Below are 19473 nucleotides of genomic sequence, written 5' to 3'. Positions count from 1 at the left end.
TCATCAGGTCGTGGTTTTGGGGTTTTTATACTAAGTTGGTGGAAAAAGTACTTCAACATTTTATAGAGGAGCATCCTGATACTACATGAGAGTAAATACAAATAGATGAAAGCTCATTTAGGTCAGATGATAATTATAATAAAGGAGGAGGAGGAGGAGGAGGATGTGTAATGTACCAAGTTAAATGATCAGTGGTGGAGGAAGTACTCAACTCAAAGTTCTTGCTTTCAAATATATAAGTAAAAGTACTGCTACATCATTATGGTCGAGTCTGTGACCTCCGCTCTGATATTTGCTGATATATATGTGGTGAAGTAAAAATGAAAAGTACCTGAAAACAAAGCTACTAGTGAAGTAAATGTACTTTGTAACTACTGGACAACTTTTCCATCACTGCTCAACACGGTTACGACTCCATGGATCAAAAGTTCGGAGCAACTGAACCAGAACGACCTTCAGATCTTTTTTTATTCAAACGCGACTTAACGGATGATCGAGATGGAAAGATGAAAGGAAACAACATGCTCTGTATCTCTATTTAACTTTTCAGTTTGTTTCTGTCCTGAGAACCCGAATGGTTCCGCTGGTCACGCAGCAGGTTGGGGGTTCGAATCCTGACTTCAGCAGCTCCCACATGAGTTAAAATGAAAGTTTTTTCACTTTGTGGCTGAAAACATGATGAAGCAGCATCGTCTCATCTCTGAGGAAACTGATACTGAAACTCTGTGATTTCAGATATTTTGACGAACTCTCCGACACTGAATTAGAGATAACCGGCTCCGTCTCTGCTCGTCCTCTCAGAAGATCCTTCAGGGACCCGTGACGGCGGCTACTGGTGACGACGACGACCGGTTCGGATCAAAAGAAGATCTCTCTGTTGTGAGAGACGCAGACGGGATTTAATCCGCCCTCGTCAGCCGTCGCTCTGACTCGTGATGACACGACAGATCTGAGGGAGAAACTCAACAGCTGCTTTATTGTGACAAACAAACCCTGTGATGACGAAGAAGAAGAAGAAGAAAAAAGAGTGACGCTCGGAGCAGCGGCGTTTTAACTGACAAAATAAAGTGATGAATGACAAGAAGAAATGAGGCGCGGAGGGGAAAATGTGACGCCATTAAAAGAGAGAATAAACAAAACGGAGAGAGGGCTGGAAGTTTCTCTTTTACAGACGAGAGAAGAAAGAAAGAAACAGAGACAGAAAATCAGCAGAAGACTGATGGTCTCTCTGCTTTGTCTCCTCGTCTTAATCCTTCTATTTTTTTTTAGTCTCGTTCTTTGTCTATTGTTTCTACATCTTTTTTTCACTCCCTCGTTCTTTCTCTTTCTGCTTTACTTGATTTTTCTTTGCATGTTTCGCTGCGTTCTCTCGACGTATTGTGATAGTTTGAAGCAAACGTATAAAATAACCATCACATCCGTCAGGTCGGGTTTTTTTGGGGACTTCTGGAGGAAGTCAACGCAGCAGCTTTCTCTGAATCACTGGAGATTTCTGAGAAAATCCCCTTTGGCTAGTTTTTGTTGTATTTCCTTACAGACGACGAGCTCGACACGCCACCGCAACACCGAGGGATCAACTTGTTCCTCCGCCAAGGACCAAAAGTCCCGAAAATTCAATCAAGCTGCACCAAGTTTAACTCACTCGTCGATATCGGTCCAAAGTTAAAGAAAGTTATAAAACTCTCGTTGCAGCAGGTTTTGTGGAATCCAGCCAAGGTCAAGGATGAAAATATCTAATAACCTCAGACACAGAAAATAAAAACATTTTGCATCTTTTTTTGGTTGTTTGTCGTCTTTAAAGTTTCTTTATATCGTATTTTAAAAATGTTTTCCACCTCTTTGTTTTTGTGTCTTCGTAGTGAGTTTGTCTCTTTATGGTCATTTTGTGTCACGAGTCTTTTTGAGTCTTGTTGTCGCTTTAAGACTTTTATGTCTTTTTTGTTGTTTGGAATTTTGTGTCTCTTTGTGTTTTCTGTCTTTTGAGCTCTGTGATTTCCAAACAAGAGCGATCAATGGTCTCATCACCCAGAGGTTCTGGCCTGAGCCCGGTAATCCTCGTCCTCATTCAGTCACTTCTCTGAGACTGAAACTCAGAACCTCTCGTCCCAGAGAAGCAGAAAAACACACAGCGACCAGCCTCTGCAGACGTGAGGCCACGACTGGAAACACACAGTTGTGATCAAGCGAAGCCCTAATTAAGTTGTCGCACACCAGCCTGGAGGAGCAACATAAAAAACCCACATCCTTGTTTTATCCAGAAGTCTTCCCACAAGCCCCGATCCAGAAAATTTGGTGAGGGAGGGGGCGAAGCCACTTTGGTACTTAATTAGTTGAAGGAATCTGCATGAAGTCCTGGTCTGTTCAACCACAATTAGTCAGTGACCTTGTGTCCTGTGGGCATCAAACGCAGCAGATCCTTCTCCTCCTCTTACCCAATCTTTCCCCTCAGATCTGTCTCCTGCTCGGTCTTTAATCGCTCACATATGACAATAAGACCGTTTAACATTTCTCTTGCTAAGAACAACTTTTTTGTTTTGGAAAATGTTTTGAATGTTTAAATTTTTTTTCGGGACAGTTGGCGTCCTCGGAACTTTTTCAGTTTGAAAAAAAAAAAAAAAAAACGCTTACGGCCTCCGTTGATCGGATATTGAAGTGGTTATCAACGGTGAGAAACGCACATGAGGATAAACTTCATTCCTAATCCGCACTCCGCGATCCAAAAACAAAGAGCGCCACGTGTTAATCCTGCGTCTCCGCTGTGAAATGAACCATTCACCACATCTGTAACTACTGAGCCACTTCACTTCATCCACTTAATGTTTTCTGTTTGTGTGTGTTCCCGCTCCACGGTGGCTTTCCTGTTGTTTTCTTGTTGTCCTCTTCATCTCCGCCCCGCCGTTCTTCTTCTTCTTCATCAGTCGTTACCGCGCATCTGCTGCCGCCCAGCTGTGCATCACGCGGCTTTCAGTCCGTTAATGGAGGTCATCTTAGAGCACGCATGGCGATAAAAATGTGCAGAGCTAATCCGCGCAGCTTGTGATCACGTTACGAAGGATTTAATTATTTTAATAAAAGCCTGAGAGTCTGATGATCGTCTTTTTCCACGGTGAGATCGTCCAAAACCTGGAGTTCAAAAATCCAGTTCATCTTTTATTCATCTTCAACTTCTTCAGAACAAACGTGTTATTGTGATGGAGCGTTGAGCTTCTGACCTCGAGCACAAACGAGGAGCGGCCCACTTGGAAACTGACAACCTTCTTTACCCCGAGATACTTTTTCATTTGCACATTTGTTGTTTTTAAACCCGACCAGTCGGCCTTTATACTACGTTTTCTAATGAACGCAGTAGAAACACTTGAAGTAGAGGATCTAAAAACTTCTCCCACCTCCGGTCTGTCAGGGTTGATGAGATTATCCAACATATTCTGGCCTGAACCCACCAAACAACCGCCAAGCTTTCCTTAAATCTGTCCTAATTTGTAAATCGCTTGTTCTCCGTAGGTCCACAGATAATAGCGACCCTCCGGCACTGACTGATCGCACAGGACGCCACTTTCAGTAATTCCGCCCCCTTTTCATTTTGCTTTGGAGAAACCACAGATCTTAAAAAAAAAAAAAAAAAAAAGATGCAAAAACAGGCCGGTGACGCAAAACTCTCAGTTCAGCAGAACGTTTGTGTATCAGGGGGATTTTCACCCTCAGAGGTCGAGGATGTAAATCACCGAGTTCATGAAAAGGCAGCGGGTGATGATGTCAGAGCTCGTTGACCTCGTACGACAGTTTGGTCACCAGGGTGCCACTCGTCTGTCTGTGTGTCTGTGTGTGTGTGTGTGTGTGTGTGTGTGTGTGTGTGTCAGGGTTAAGGTTAAAGTAAAGAGTCTAAGATCATTTTATAGATTAAAGTGAAGGTTAAGGGGTTAAGGTTAAGTGTAAGGGTTAGTTTATAGTTAAGTAGTAGTTATGGTTTAAAGTGAGTCTCCAGGAAATTAATGTAAGTCAGAGTAATGTCCTCTGACTTCATGAAGACGTGTGTGTATGTGTGTGTGTGTGTGTTCACTTCCTCTGTCCCACTGAGCTCTAAAGCCTAAGCTAAACACCTCGGCCGTAAAAGGTCATCACAGGGTCGGAGGAAATTGAAAATATGTTGGCAAGCAAACCTCACACGCATCACCACGCGCACACACACACACACACACGCACAGACACACACACGCACGGACACACACACAGTCTCCGCTCAGGGAAACTGAGGTATGGAAGTGTGTGTGTTTAGGTAGTGTTAAAAGCTTAAATGGACATAGCAGAGGAATGTAAAGATAAGGCATCTTTGCTTATACAGAGGGACACACACACACACACACACACACACACACACACACACACCAGAGCTGCAGCTGTAATTATCTAACTTCGACACATAACGGGGATAAGTGCGTCCAAATCTTTCTGTTTTTGACCTGGAATGAAAACGCTGATCATTATACAAGAGGTCGTGACCTTGTAATGGAGTGGATGAGGAGGATTTGTGTGTGTGTGTCAGTGTGTGTGTGTGTGTGTTACATTTGATAATATAAACTTACTGTATATATATAAAACTATAGATAAAAAAGAAAACACAAACACGAACGAATATATAAAACTCGAGTTAATGAAATAATCTCTGCTTTCTATGTTGTATATATCAGAACAGTATATATATAAATAGAGTATAAATATTTCTTCTGAAAAGAGTTTGTGAGCTAAAATAAAAACTGGAAGTCAAAGTGTTCTGAGTTCAGTCCGAGCTGAGAGCTAATGAACTGTGACGCTGTCCGTGGTGCTGACACTCCCTCCCCCTCACCTTAAGTGAGTTTCTGTGTCGCAGGTTTGAAAACGCTGGCGTCTCGACACTGGAACTCACTCGGAGACGTCGGGACGTTAGGAGTGTTGGTGAAACACTGAAGACGTGTCTGAAGATAGCAGCGTGATGACAAACCTCGGACTATGACCTGATAAAGTTTATAAATATATTCACCATCATGAGAGTTTGTGATTCTGCTTTTTTCTTTCCATAATCTCTGAGTCATGTTTAAAATCAGGCTCGTCTGTGGAAGCATTGTTCTTTAAGGCTGTTTTTCCGGAGGATTTACAAGCACTGCATTACACACAGTCTTTTCTGGACCTTAATCCATGAGTCACTTGTTTGCTGAGGTCACACATACCTCGAATATAAACACGTTCATAACATACAACTTCTCATGTTTGGGACTTTTTAGCTGCATGTTCGTGTTGTTACCTCCGTCTTAAATTATTTCCAAAATTCTAATTAAGCTTGGATTTCCAAAGACGGAAGACGAACTCCCACAGACGAATTCGAAAAAGCTTAAACTACAATTTCATAGACACATGACGGCAAACTGCAGGTCCTGAGGAAGATCATGTTTTATGATGGAGAACTCTGGAGCTGCAACTAAAAGCATCTAGAGCTGAGATTATTCTTTCTTCATCTAGTGTGGAGTCAGATTCACGTGAGGAGTCAACAGAAAGCAAATCTTGTACAAAACGAAACAAAATGAAACGGCGCTCCGGAGACATGATGATCCACATGTGAACTTTACAAACTGCCGACTGATCCCAAACACAACGGACAGCCTGAGGAGGCAGTCATTGTCCTGCCCCTTCAAAATAAAAGACACTTTATAAAAACCTCAGTTGTGTGGTCTTCTGTCTTCATCACTTAGGTTTCCCCCCAAAAAATGTGGTCGAGTGACGTGTGTTTGAAATTAATTCGTACACCTGCTGTTTTCTAACACATGAAAACACAGGAAGTTGCATGTGAGCGTTACTCGTCTCATCGTGGCTTCGTGTGCACAGATCTACAAAGGAAAAGAACAATCCTCTCTTTTCTGTCTTTCTTTTCAATGTCCCTCCTTCCCTCTCTTTCTGGCCGGCTGGCGTGTGATTCCCCTCCGCTAGGCGGCAGCATTGAGCCGCTGACAGAGAACAAGTGTGAGACACTGAAGAGGAGAAAATAGAGAGAGTCAGACAGAACCCCCCCCCCGGGAGTTCTCCTTTGTTGTTTGAGGGAATAAAGGGATGAGAGGAGGAGGAGGGTGAACAGAGGATGGAGAGAGGAAGGAGGGAAAGAGACAAATGGACGAAAAGATGAAGAATGAGAAAGTTGACTTCACTGTGAGGATTTCATTCACACTCATCTGCAGCGTGTGTGTGTGTGTGTGTGTGTGTGTGTTACCTAACAGCCTCTAATAAACCCTGAACACAATAAGAGGACCTAATTGAAGCCAGTCAGTTCACTGGATCTGATCGTTTTCTGCAGCTCAGTCAGTCTTCAGGAGGAAACAGACAGAGTGAATGATGGGTAAATGAGCAGTGCATGGTGGGTGATGATGTGGGCGACGTCTCTGTTCAAATAAGATTATAGATAAATGATATAATACACAGAGAGGAAGAGAGAAAGAGAGGAAGAGGAGAGGAAGAAGAGAGGAAGAGGAGAGGGACTCCCGTGAGCGCGAATCAAAGGTGGAGATAATAAAGGACTAATCCGTAAATGAGACAGTTAATTAAAGTAATTCAAATGAATCATGGTGAGTTTAAACTTTAATTCGCAGCAGACTGAGTTGAACTGACTCAGTGACTCACTTGTTGGTTGTTGATGATTTGCGCACTAATGTTTCCACGCGCAGGTAGAAAGTTAACTTACATCCCCACGTGTGCGCGCAGCGTAAATTTTTCGTCTGCAGATGATTAGTTTAGAGAACGCGCACGTAGACACAAGTCATAAAAGTAACTGCGAGCCGTGTTCCTACACACACACACACAGACACACACACACACACACCCTCTCTCTCCACACTGGCGCGCTGCCAGCTCCAGCACGCTCCAAGCCTCCTCTCCTCTTGCGCCGCTTGCCGCTCACTTTACACCACCACCCCTCCTTCTGAGAGGAGAGAGAGAGAGAGAGGGAGTGAGGGAGGAGAGAGAGAGAGAGAGAGAGAGAGAGAGGGAGTGAGGGAGGAGAGAGAGAGAGAGAGAGAGAGGGGTAAAGAGGGAGGGAGGAAGGAGAGGGGTTCCTCCAGGAGCTGAAAGAGGTGGAGCAGAGGGGAGGGATGGAGGGAGGAAAGGGGGGGGGGGGGGGGGGGGGGGGGGGGAGGGGAGTCTCTCGGCCGACGCTGGGGTGAGGTGGGGTGGGGTGGGAGGGCTGGAGGGGGGCGACGGGAGCCGTTGGCCGCCTATTCGCCTTCCAGTTGCCTCCGCACTATATAAACACTCATTGGAGCCTCTGGCTGGACGCACACACTTTTTACGCACGCACGCGCACACACACACACACACACAGAGACACACACACACAGACACACACATACTGGAGTGTATGGGCAGCCAGCAGAGAGAGAGAGAGAGGGAGAGAGAGAAAGAGAGCAGCTCAGAAACAGAAAGGTACACAGAGGAAAGAGTGGACAACAGAAAGTAAGAGAAGGAGAAGGAGGACGGAGGCTCCTGAGCATCTCTCTGCATGCGCACCTTTTCATTCCTGCACGGATCTTAAAAACTTCTCTTCACCTTCCTCGACTTTCCTCCACAGAGATTAAAACTTTTGCAATTCAACTTTAATTTTTCTTTTCGGAGTTTGAGAGAGAGAGAGAGACGCGATTCCTGGAAGAGTTTTCGTTCACTTTTCAATCTCGTCCCCCCCAACCCCAGAAAGTCTTTCCACTTCATCCCTCGAGAAGTTTTCACAAAGTTAAGTCCTCATCAGCTCCAGGACTCGACTTCACTTTTTTCCACGTGTCCCGGCGTTTGACATAAGCGTGTGTTTCATCACCTTGAGGTTTGAAAGAGTCTCCAAGTTCCAGACTTTTTCTTTTTCTTCATCTTTAAGTCACTGACCCACAAACGAGACCAAACATGAGATTTCAAACACCAGGACAGTCCCCAGCCTCGAGAGATCCCAAATCCTTAAGGCATTAAAACAAGTGGTGATATTTTTACACTTCACACTAGCTGAGGTGTGATATTGAAGATCCGGGGCTGCGCTGCTCACCTGTGGCATCTCCACGGCTCAGCCGACACTTTCATCTGCACTTTTTACGCACAGAAACTTCACTTTGTGACTGTTTTTTAAAAACTGGAGATCCAGTGTGTCTGAAAGAGGAAAACCTGTTCATTCATTCTGAAAACACACAGCCGCTTCTTGTGACTTCCAGAGCGCTTTGGAGCGCGTAAAGGAGCGCTGCGCCGTTACGCATAAAAAAAAACAAAAAACTTGAAAGTCCAACTTTTAAATCGTCCCAAGGATCCAGATCTTTTCAGAAATAATAAAAAAAAAAGTGTCAGTGAAACTTCGTGCAGCTTTCTGAAAAGACGTCCGGAGCTCCAGAGAGACCACCGGGCTCTCCATCACGATGCTGTTCGACAGTTTCGACCTCGTGTCGGCTCTGGCCACTCTGGCCGCCTGCCTGGTGTCCATGGCCCTGCTCCTCGCCGTGTCGCAGCAGCTGTGGCAGCTCAGATGGACGGCGACGCGGGATAAAAACTGCAAGCTGCCCATGCCGAAAGGATCCATGGGCTTCCCCTTCATCGGCGAGACCTGCCACTGGCTCCTGCAGGTAAGCGCTGCCCGGGGCGGGGAGGGGGACTCTGGGTCAGACTGGAACTTTATCTGCGGGTGATGGACTCAGTCTTATATAGAGTTTCTTTTATTTATGAACTTTTCCAAACGTGATTTTTTATTATTTCTTCTTCTTTTCTTTGCATTTTGAACTCTGAGTTCATTCATTACTTTTTCGTGGCTTCGCTGTGTGCGCTCCTTTAACGGAACTCCGTCTGTAATATCAAGTTACTGAGGAGGTGGTGCGCAATGGCACAGTGAGATAATACTGATATTGACTCCTGGAGATTATTTGAACTATTATTATTCAACTTTTTACGCATTTGCCCACATGTACTGATCAACATGCGCGCGCTGCACAAACTAAACATCCTCTAAACCTTTATCTTTTATCAGTTTTGTGGATTTGGGTAAAATAAAGTGATGATGCGCAAAGTTAAATCTGCTTATATCACAAATCCGATGTTTACACTCCTTTAGAATATGAGTCTTTCTGAAGTTATAACTGGCTCATCCTCACTTTACGCGCCTGTGGCGGCTCCAGTCCGCGCCACGCACACGCGCGCGCGCGCGTCTATCAAAGACTTTCACTTCACTTTTGATTAGTTTAACGCGTCACAATCTCTCCAGATTCTCTCACTGTGGCTCCATCAGGCGATCAGATCGCTTCTGTTTTTCTCCGGGGAGCGCGTCGGGTCAGCAGATCGCGGCGCGGCGGGGTCGAGCTGCAGTCAGGCTGATAGGGTATCTGTCATATCTGATACGGTGGCAATGGATGGCGGCGTGTTTCTCTAGACGAGCAGGGGAATATGAAACCTAACAGAGATTAGAAACTACAGCTTCGTGTGTCAGGAATCGCAAGTGCGCGCCCTCTGGCTCCTGGGTTTGGATGAAGTTTACGCAGAGACGCAGCGCCACAAATCAAGAGAGGTTTTGTGAGTGAAGCGGTGAAGGGTGACGTTGAGGGTGAAGTGCAAACCTCGGATTCTCCTCATCTTCCTCCTGCTTCTCCTTCGCTTCGCTCCCTGCGGCTTCTTCTTGGCTGCGTCCAGAAAACACGCACCCAGCGCTGCGCGTCTCACGAATAATTCAATAACAGGATTCCTCCCGCGGCTGTCGAGTGACAGGCGCCTGCAGAATAAAACGAGAGTATCCCGTGACACGCGCGTGAGAGGATGAGTAACTTCGTTTGAAGGGATATTTATCAGTTATTCGTGAGATACTTCACTTCTGCGCCAAAACTTGTGAAACTGATCCATCACTCGCTCCTGCAGCAGGAGGAGGATGAAGTTGTTGTGACTCTTTGTGTTCGATCAGCTGAGAGAGGAAAGTGGCTGCAGCGCGGACCGATGGCTCCCAGGAGCAGAGAGGACCGGGGGGGCTGCAGGAGGTGCTGGTGGAGAACAAATGAAGGAGGAGGAGGTGGGGGGGAGGGGAGGGGGTGGGAGGTGGTGGTGGTGAAGCTGGAGCCTGACGAGCAGAGGCACGTTGGCCGCGTGCGGGGCTTGAACTCGCGGTGCTCCTCTCCGTTACATCTGACACCGAGCGAGACGCGTTCCAGGAATGCAACCGAGGACCGGGGCCAAGTTTATGGTGCGTGGGGGCGGAGGTGGTGTCAGTCAGACAGAGAAATAAAAGTCTGTACTTATGAGGAACAAATGTCCCCACGAGCTGAGAACAAAGTTACTGCAGCACGAGGAGCTCTCACTGCTTCATCACTGGATTCAACGAGTTCTGGTTTCACGTTGTAATTTTACGTCCTGTCGTCATCACCTTAGTGGGCGTGTTGTCAGTTTGGGGGGGGGGGGGGGGGGCTAGTCCCTCTGTTTGAATGGAGAAGATGAATGAAGGGCTTCATGTGGTTGCCGTGGTAACATCATGATGGTATTAGAGCAGCATCAGCACCTTCAGACGCAGTACTCCACAGTACTACAGTACTCCACAGTACTACAGTACTCCACAGTACTACAGTACTCCACAGTACTACAGTACTCCACAGTACTACAGTACTCCACAGAACTTCAAATGCAACAAGTTAACGTCCTCGTGGTTCAAACATTACATCGTCGTCTTCTCGTCTTCTATCGCTGTCTCTGCTTCCATGGCTCAGTGTGATCCAGACCCAGAACACCTCTTCTGGTCTGAGGAACCTTCCACATCTGTTGTTTTGGTTCAGACTAAATGGGAAAATCTGAAGTTCTGGACCAAACAAGCGTCAGATTAAATCAGGGCTTCGACCCAAAGTTCATTTCAATTGTCACCGGAGAGAGAAATGAAAAACAGAAGCGAGGCAGAGATACAGAGCAGCAGCCGGATCATCGGCTGAGCTGTGGGAACGTGACGCAGATGGAGATGGAGATCTGATGGGACCAGATGATGTTTAAAGTCTTGTAGTCTTAACGATTGATTGCTCACGGAGACGACGTGTCAGAGGGGCTCAGAGACGAGTCGTCTTCTTTGAGGAAAAGTTAATGAATGTGCCAGAAGCACAAAGTCTCTGATTAAGTTCAAGAAATGAAGTTAGAGCTGTTGGGGTTTTCAAACAACAACAAGGAAAAGTGATCTGCGTGCTTCACTTCACTTCAACTCACATCAGTGTTGATTAGTGAAAGTCCTCAAAAGAAAAAGGATCTTTCTCAGTCAAGCAAATGTCTTTCCCAGAAAACTGCAACGTTTATCAGACGAGCGATTACATCCACCAGCAGAGTTTGGAATTAGATTCATTTAATTCTTTGAAAAAATGAAGGTGATCTTACTTTAAGGTTTTTTAGTTGCCTAAACTGAAAATCACAATCTCACCAATAGGGGGCAGCAGCTCTGCAAAACGCTCAGATTGGTGGTTTTTCGGGAAAAACCGTGACAACCTCTTCTGTCATGTTGGTTTGATGGAGACATTTCAGTTTCGTGATAATATCAAAAATCAACATTCTTTGTCCGTATGATTCCTTTTGGCCACTTGGGGGCACATCAGTATAATTTCTTTATCGGCCAACAGTTAATTACACATCCAGCATCATGGTCATTAATTTGAAGTCGTGTTTCTGATCCTCTGATGAACATAAGCCCAATATTTGCTCTGTTTTAGCTCCAGGTTTGGTCTCCACCACGACCTGACAACACTTCAGGTTCGTCTGTTACTGTGTTTGTCTGCGGAGCAGGTTTTCATTCACGTGAAGCAGCTGAAGAACGACTGTACGAGAGGCGCGGGACGGAACTGTCTGCAAAGTTCAAACAAATCTGATTTGACGATATGATCATTTTTCTGAAGGTTAATAGCAACAACTGATATGTGATTACAGATGTATAATATCTAAACACAGGGGATTTGTGGGAGTGTGTGTTTCTTTGAGTCGAGACGCCTGAAGCAACTGAAGCTGCAGCAAATTTCTTTGGACACAGAATTTGCAAGAAACAGCCCAAAAACTTTTTTTTTCTCTCGTGCGTCTTGTTCACGTTTAGCTTTATTTGCTTTCACCCACTCTCCTTGTCTCCCTTAACATAACATCTCCTCCAGATTCCCTACATAAACACACACCCTACGTGTGTGTATACACACACACACACACACACACACACAGTATATTTTTACCTCCACACACACGGCAGCGGCAGGTTTTTTGTGACCGGTCCATTTTAAAGCGATCTGCAGTTAGAAATACTTTTACGGTCGCTCTGCCAAAGACCTGTCTGCTCCCATTAGAAGCTGAAGCTTTCGAAGGTGACGGTGCCAAGCAGGAGCGCTACACACACACACACACACACACACACACACACACACACACACACACAGTCAGTAACTACATGGTGCAGATTCTGTGTACACCGAAGTGTTACCCACGCAGACTCCATGCAGCTCCACATGCAGATGATATGTTTCCCATACAGGTGTTCACAGAATACGGTCGATCATATGAACTAGGAGGTTTTGATTCGTCCCTTCATTAAAAAGTATGAACTCAGGAAGCTTTTATCAGAATTATTGCTCAGGGTCACGTTGTCACAGCTCTGAACACTTCCTACAAACTATACCGGATGAAAACTAACTTTTATAAATCCACTAAATTATATAATGCACCAGTTTGTGTATGTTTCACTGTTTCTTGGGGGTTAAGTCACGTCAACGTTAAGTTATAAACAATGTCTTTGTTTCTGTGTCTCATATATTTCCTGTTATATTAAATATATCAAAATAATATCGCGTTATAAAAAACACACGGTGGAGATTTGTCGGATTCTCCAAACACGTGATATAAGAAAGAACAAACAAAGCCAAACAAAATAAGTGATATGTGGATTTTAGGTTTCTAACACTGGTCGCCGAAGTAACGTGACAGGACTTCTGGGTAATGAACTCAGTCACCTTTTCAGAATTTTCCTCTGGCTGCCACATGGGGTCGCCAGAGTGCAGCATCCCCCGGCGTGATTTTTAAACTCATTATTTAGTTAAGGTGAAAATTTAAAACATTTGGAAACCGTGCGAGTGTTTGAGATGTTGTGCGCTGAGGTTTCGGAATTCAATGAAATTCCATTATCGGTCAGTCGCGGGCGCCACAGAGCCGAGTTTCCTGGTTTGACGGAATCAATATCGACACGCGGCCTCAAGACGTCCGCTGATGCTGTTCCCAGTCTACGAGGGAAATCTATCTGTTTCTCCTGGTCGGGTGCTGATAGCTCACACACACAGACACACGCACACACAATCACAGACACACAACTATGCTCCACATTTACACACAAACACACACACACACACACACACACACAGTGCAGACAGGCCGGACTGAATCTGGGTCAGACCAGAGGAAATGAAGACATGGCACTGAGACTGTACAGTGTGTTTGTGTGACTGAAGTTTGTAAAAGACTTAACCTGGAGAGAATGGAGCACGCACACGCACACACACACACACACACACACACACACACACACACACACACACACTCACACATGCACGCACACACTCACAGACTCACACACAATGTCTAAGCAGGTGTGATTCTCTCTTGCTTTTATAATTTGTCAAATTTAGCTTTTAGCAGCTCGACAAACACACACACACACACACACACACACACACACATACACAGTACACACACAGACACACACACTAATGCGTTGTCCTGTCTGCCAGCCTGTCCTCGCGTCTCTGTCTGTTCTGCAGTGATGAAGTGAAAATGATGGTGGGCAGAGTAATAACAGTCCTGCAAACCAAACACTCTCTCATCACACACAGTGATGACAGCTCTCCCTCTCTCTCCCTCTCCCTCCCTCCCTCCCTCCCTCCCTCTCTTCTTCTACACCTGTCCCGCTCTCTACTTCTTCTTCTGCTCGTACACATTATGGCCGACAGACTCAGGCAGGGAAGAGTTGACCTCAGGTAATTATTTCTATTCTTAGGATCCTTTAATCGCTTTTCTGTGCACGTCCTTATGGTGCCTTTAAGTACAGTCGTATTTATGAGAACCTTTCATTTGAACAGGCTTTTACTGCAATCTTCATGAAATGAAAGATTTGTGATGTACACATTAGCGGTAAAGAGTTCTTTTTTACATTTAAAAACATATTCATTAAAGTGGAACATATGGAATTTCTATATTTGTCACCAGTCAGGCATCGAACGCGTGTTTAAAAACTAACCATTTGGAGAATATGAATTCTTTCAGCTTCAAACTGAGCGTGGAGTTCATTATTTCTGCATTTGAGGAAAACACAATGCAGATTGTTTACAGTGCTAACTTGTCAAATTGTAGTTTATGGTTTTCTGAAGCTCGGGGGGGAAACAAACACGACTTCAACATCTGTCACTGAACTGTGAAAATACTCAATAACAGGAAAATGACTCGTCTCTGCAAAATCAAATGTTTGATATAATATCTTTATCTTCACATCGTAAACCTCGTTTAAACGACAGAAACCTAGAACACCAGAAACCATCTTTGACAAACTTGTGTATTTTGTGTACTACGTGTATTTAGTCCCACGTGCTAACACGGAGGAGTTTATGATCTACACTGCAGCCGGCCACCAGGGGGCGATTAAGATGATTCGGCTTCACTTTTTGGGAGCCGTCATGTCGTCCATCTTTAATTACGGTCTAGTTAGCATGCTAACCAGCTAGCACTGGCCCGTCTCGTCACTGTAGTCTCTGGCCGGTTACAGCCGCATGTATTCTAAACTCGACGACGGCAGAAGCTCATGGCGAGCGACCGCCACCACCACCACGGCGGAGAAAACTTACACCATGGTAACACGGTGCAGCGGTTTCTCGGATTGAAGACGGCCGAGCGTTGGAGGGGGAGACCCTGGAGTTTTTTAAAGCACATGTGGGATCTCTCTGTGTTTTTAGGCGGATTGTTCCTTTAACCAGCTCAGACAGAGCTGGGATTGTAAGGCCTGGTGGCTTCATCTATAGTAGGTTCCATTACTGTGGTCCAGCCCGCTGTGTGCTGCATAGCTGTGGTTACACAGGCCCGACACACACACAGACACACACACACACACAGACACACACACACAGTAGATGGAAAGACTTTGAGTAGACGCACACGGAGACATATAACATGCAGCAGACGCACGTATAGAGTTTGTCGAAGTGCACAGAAGTTTGTGAGCTCACATGGATCAAATTACAATCCTGATTAACTCTTTCTTTCTTTCTTTCTTTCTTGTGGCAGAGAACTGGCAAGTGTGTTTTTGTTGGGTGAGAGATACATAGTTCATCGAGCGGGCAACAAGGGGCAGCCCCTCTATATGTGTGTGTGTGTGTGTGTGTGTGTGGTGTAACAGTGTTAACATTCAAGGCAGGACCCTTGAACCCCCGAGGACTCTTCTTCTCACGCACCGCCGCCAACCTTTGTTCTATTTTTCCTGCTCATCGCTCTCGGTCAGATTTAATTTATTGATGGAAAATAAAGTGCTCCTCTGTGTTTTTCGTTTTTTTTTTTTTCTCTTTATTTTACAGCTACTTCGTCTGTCGCCTTATTTTTTTTTTTACGTCTTCTTTCCATTATCTCGTCAGCCCTTCCCAACTTTCTCACATCTTTGTCCGTCTTTTTATCTGGTCACACGTCATATTCATCATTTCACTCAGAAATGATGAATATGACGTTTCAGGAACGAGCAGGGGCGGATTTTACCGAGGACAGAGGTTGGTCCGGACCGGAGGTTTGGATCCTGGGAATGACAAGGATCCAAACCTCTTCAAACATAACGCTAATCTCAAATAGTACAATGACAAGCATTGAAAGAACCTGTTATAATTATAAACGAAAAATAAAGTGGTTTAAATCTCTCAATTATCCAGTATAAAGATATATATATATATATATATATATATATACTGTACATATCAGTGCTTTCGGTGCGACCCCTGGCGAGTGCGTTAACCATAAGATTGAGGTTTTCACTCCCGGCCCATCTTCTTTACTTTCTCCTTCTTATTTCCCTGTCCTCATCCATCCATCCCTGCCCTCCTTCTATTGCTCCTCTTGTTCAGAGTAGCAGGAGGTACTGGCAGCCGTCTCTCTTGCCCCTTCTCTCACCCCGAGAACACACTGCTCCCTCGTCCAGGACTCCTGTCCTGGGCCGAGAACAGAGCCCTCTGCTGAAGAGAGGGTGTGTGTGTGTGTGTGTGTGTGTGTGTGTGTGTTGAGAAGAAAAGTTGTGTAACTGCTCAAAGCTCAAGGTTAAAGTCACGTTTTCATTTTCTTATCGTCGACACGTCGCACGGAATCTAAAAAACAACAATAATCCAACTTTTAACACTTAAACATCTTTAACGATGATCGTTCCCGTACACTGTGAGTTAAGATGGACCGGATAACTTCTTGATCACCCCCTGGTGGCTCGCTGCAGTGTAGGTTATCCTCCATGTTAGCAGACGGGACATGGACACAGACGTCAAGTTAATTTTTCCCAAAGATGGTTTCTGACATTTTAGGGTAGCATCATTTTAAAATTAGTTATTTGATTGATGAAGAAAATCATAAATATCTATTACATCTTTTTTAAAAAAAGAGGATAATAAAGAGAAATTATTTGTTCGACAATAAGAAATTTAATAAATAGCATTGAGTCTGAATCTGCTAGTTGAGGTGAGTGTGTGTGAGTGAGTGTGTGTGAGTGAGTGTGTGTGTGTGTGTGTGTGTGTGTGTCAGGGTATTAGCTGGGGTCCCGGGGTGAGTGCTTAGAGAGTTTTGAACAACCATAATCTCCCTTTCTATAATGTCCTCGGGTCAGGGGCCAACCCTCTCTTTCTCCATCTCTCCCGCTCTGTCTCTTTCTCTCTCTCTCTCTCTCTCACTCTATTCTCTCCGTTTCTTGGCTGAACCATCCGAAGCCCTTTCTGGTTAATCCGTCCTTTTTTTTCAAAGCCATCTCTCCGCCTCCTCCGCCACGCTCGGCGCTCGCTTTCCCTCGCTCCACGCCTTCAATCCTTCTCAGTCCCTCAATATCATTCTCCATTTCTCTTCCTCCCCTCATTCTCTTTCCTTCCCTCTCTTCCTCCCCTCCTTCACTCTCCTTTCCCTCCTTCCTGTCCTTCCTCCCTTCGTTCTTGCCCTCCTCTTATTCCTTCGCTTTCTCCTGCTCTCTCCGTCTCTCTGATGTGGTGGCGTGACCGCAAAGGGACGGGGTCCATTGTCAAGTCGAGGACCTGTCGCACCATTCAAACACACAATCAGACACACACACACACACACACACTGGTTCCTTGGTATCTCTGGCACCGGCTGAATGACTGACAGCTGAAAAGAAAGAAGGAATTCCCTCACAGCCTTTGACCTTGTTTCCTCTCTTTCGTTCCTCTTCTCCACTGACGCCGTTTCTTTTTCACTTTTCATTTTTAAACCTTTATTTCAGTTCCTCGAGAACTTCACCTGCACCATCTTTGAGTTTTAATCAGTTGCCAGATATTCTGTTAAACCAGATCGCGTGTTTCCCGTTCTCTTCTTCCTCTATTTGTTTATCTCCGGACAAAGTTTGAGTTTCCAAGTTAACAATCGCTTCACTAACTGCAGAGACGTCAGCTGAGAACCACCGATGCTGCCACAACAGTGCTCTCGTGTGTTTTAAAGAGCTTTCACACCTTGTTTGGTTCAGAACTCCAGACTTTTCAGTTTGGACCACGCTCCAGACCAACGCACAAAAATCTATCCCGACCAAAAGAGGTGGTCCGGGTCAAACGGAACCTTGGTTCTGTTTGTAGTGAAAACAATGTATTTGGATAGTTTGGACTTTAGGACCAATCACAGGAAGTAGAGACGGCATTAAACAAAAGAAGAAGAAGAGGAGGAAGCAGCTGCAGTATTCACCTCCAACAATATAACGTTTGAACCACGAGGACGTTCATTTGGTGCATTGGAACTAGTGTGGAGTACTGTAGTACTGTGGAGTACTGTAGTACTGTGGAGTACTGCGTCTGAAGGTAGCTGCTAGTAATACCATCATGATGTTACCATGGCAACCAAATGAAGCGCAACAACCGACCAACCACGAGTCACATTCATCCACACACGAACACACGAACACGTCGACACAACGCCACTATACACAACACACCATTCACACAGCTTTTGCCCAAAGACACTTCGGCACTTGCACTAGAGAGACGCCAGGGATCAGAACCACCGACCTTGTGGTTAGTGGATGAGCCGCTCTACCTCCTGAACCACAGCCGCACTTTTTAACTTTTACAGAACAAGGAGTAAACTCGTCTTTCATCTCTGCACACGATCAGACGATAACGTGATTCCATCAACATTCAATTCGACTTTATTTTGAAAATTAGAAGAACAGAATCACTTTCATTTACATTTCGACTTTGCTGCAAATCGCCTGCGTTTCTTTCTTTTTTATCGGGATTACGCAAAAGCTACAGAGCGGGCTGTTGTGGATCTCGGTGGAAGGATGTGGTGTCTCGGTCAGGGAAGACAGTTCGCAGAGAATAAATCATGGATCTTGATGAACAAAGTCATTTAAAGGATTTATCGACGAGTGTGTGTGATTTGCTGCAGTTTGACTGAGACCTGTGGGGCCTTGGTGCAGCTCCACTGAGGGATATTCTAGTTTCTATCAGGGGAACAGTCGTCTCTGCCTCCACTGAGCATCCCCCCAATATTTCTGTTTTAAAGCTGCTCTGAATGAAAACTCTCCCCCCCTTCACACACACACACACACACACACACACACAGTCCCCCCAGAGCATGCCGGCGTGTGTGTGTGTGTGTGTGCGCCGTTGGAGCCGCGGCGTTGATCTGAGTAAACATAATTAGCTGTGTTTTTTTGTCTTGCCCTAATAAAAGAGTCATTTGTTGGACATTTCCACTGCGCTACAAAGAGGACATTTATAAGCCCGGGCCCAGGTTCGCCCCCAGGCCAACCCCAACAGAACAGACGGGGGTATTTTTAGCATGGTTGACACGCTAGCTAGCTCTGCTCGGACACTGTGAGTGTGTGTGTGTGTGTGAGTGTGTGTGTGAGAGTGTGTGTGAGAGAGAGAGAGAGAGAAGAGTATGTGTTTGTAGAGAAAGAACAAGTGAGATTTTAAAAGATTTTCTGTGATTGTGGTGACGTTGGTCAGAAACCTTGAGTGTGTGAATGTGCAGTGAAAGGTTGTGTGTGTGTGTGTGTGTGTGTGTGTGTGTGTTTGGATTGCAAGTATGGAAAATCCTCACCGAACCCTCCCCCACCTCCCCCGCACCCCTTTATTGAGGTTCTTGTAAAATATCTGATAAATCTCTGTTCAGAAATTATAAAAGAGACTCTGTAGAAACTGACATCGTCCGTTACAAGTGCGACCCTGTGCAGACGGCAGACACACACACACACACACACACACACAGTCCGATCTTGCAGCGGTGCATTGT

At 45.3% G+C, this 19473-nt stretch overlaps 1 protein-coding gene across 1 annotated transcript in view; it reads left to right on the top strand.

The window, feature by feature from the left end:
• The first annotated feature begins 7386 nt into the window (after positions 1-7386).
• cyp26b1 (cytochrome P450, family 26, subfamily b, polypeptide 1) overlaps positions 7387-19473 on the top strand; it is a 32111-nt gene continuing 20024 nt past the window's right edge. The window contains exon 1 of the mRNA XM_020095805.2: positions 7387-8606. Within this exon, the coding sequence (XP_019951364.1) occupies positions 8403-8606 (204 nt within the window). The 5' untranslated portion in view covers positions 7387-8402. The remainder of the gene's footprint in view (positions 8607-19473) is intronic.

This window comes from Paralichthys olivaceus, chromosome 22 (assembly GCF_024713975.1).
Source record: "Paralichthys olivaceus isolate ysfri-2021 chromosome 22, ASM2471397v2, whole genome shotgun sequence".
Taxonomy (NCBI): domain Eukaryota; kingdom Metazoa; phylum Chordata; class Actinopteri; order Pleuronectiformes; family Paralichthyidae; genus Paralichthys; species Paralichthys olivaceus.
Note: the sequence above shows the minus strand (reverse complement) of the source record. Positions and strands in the feature narration are given on the sequence as shown.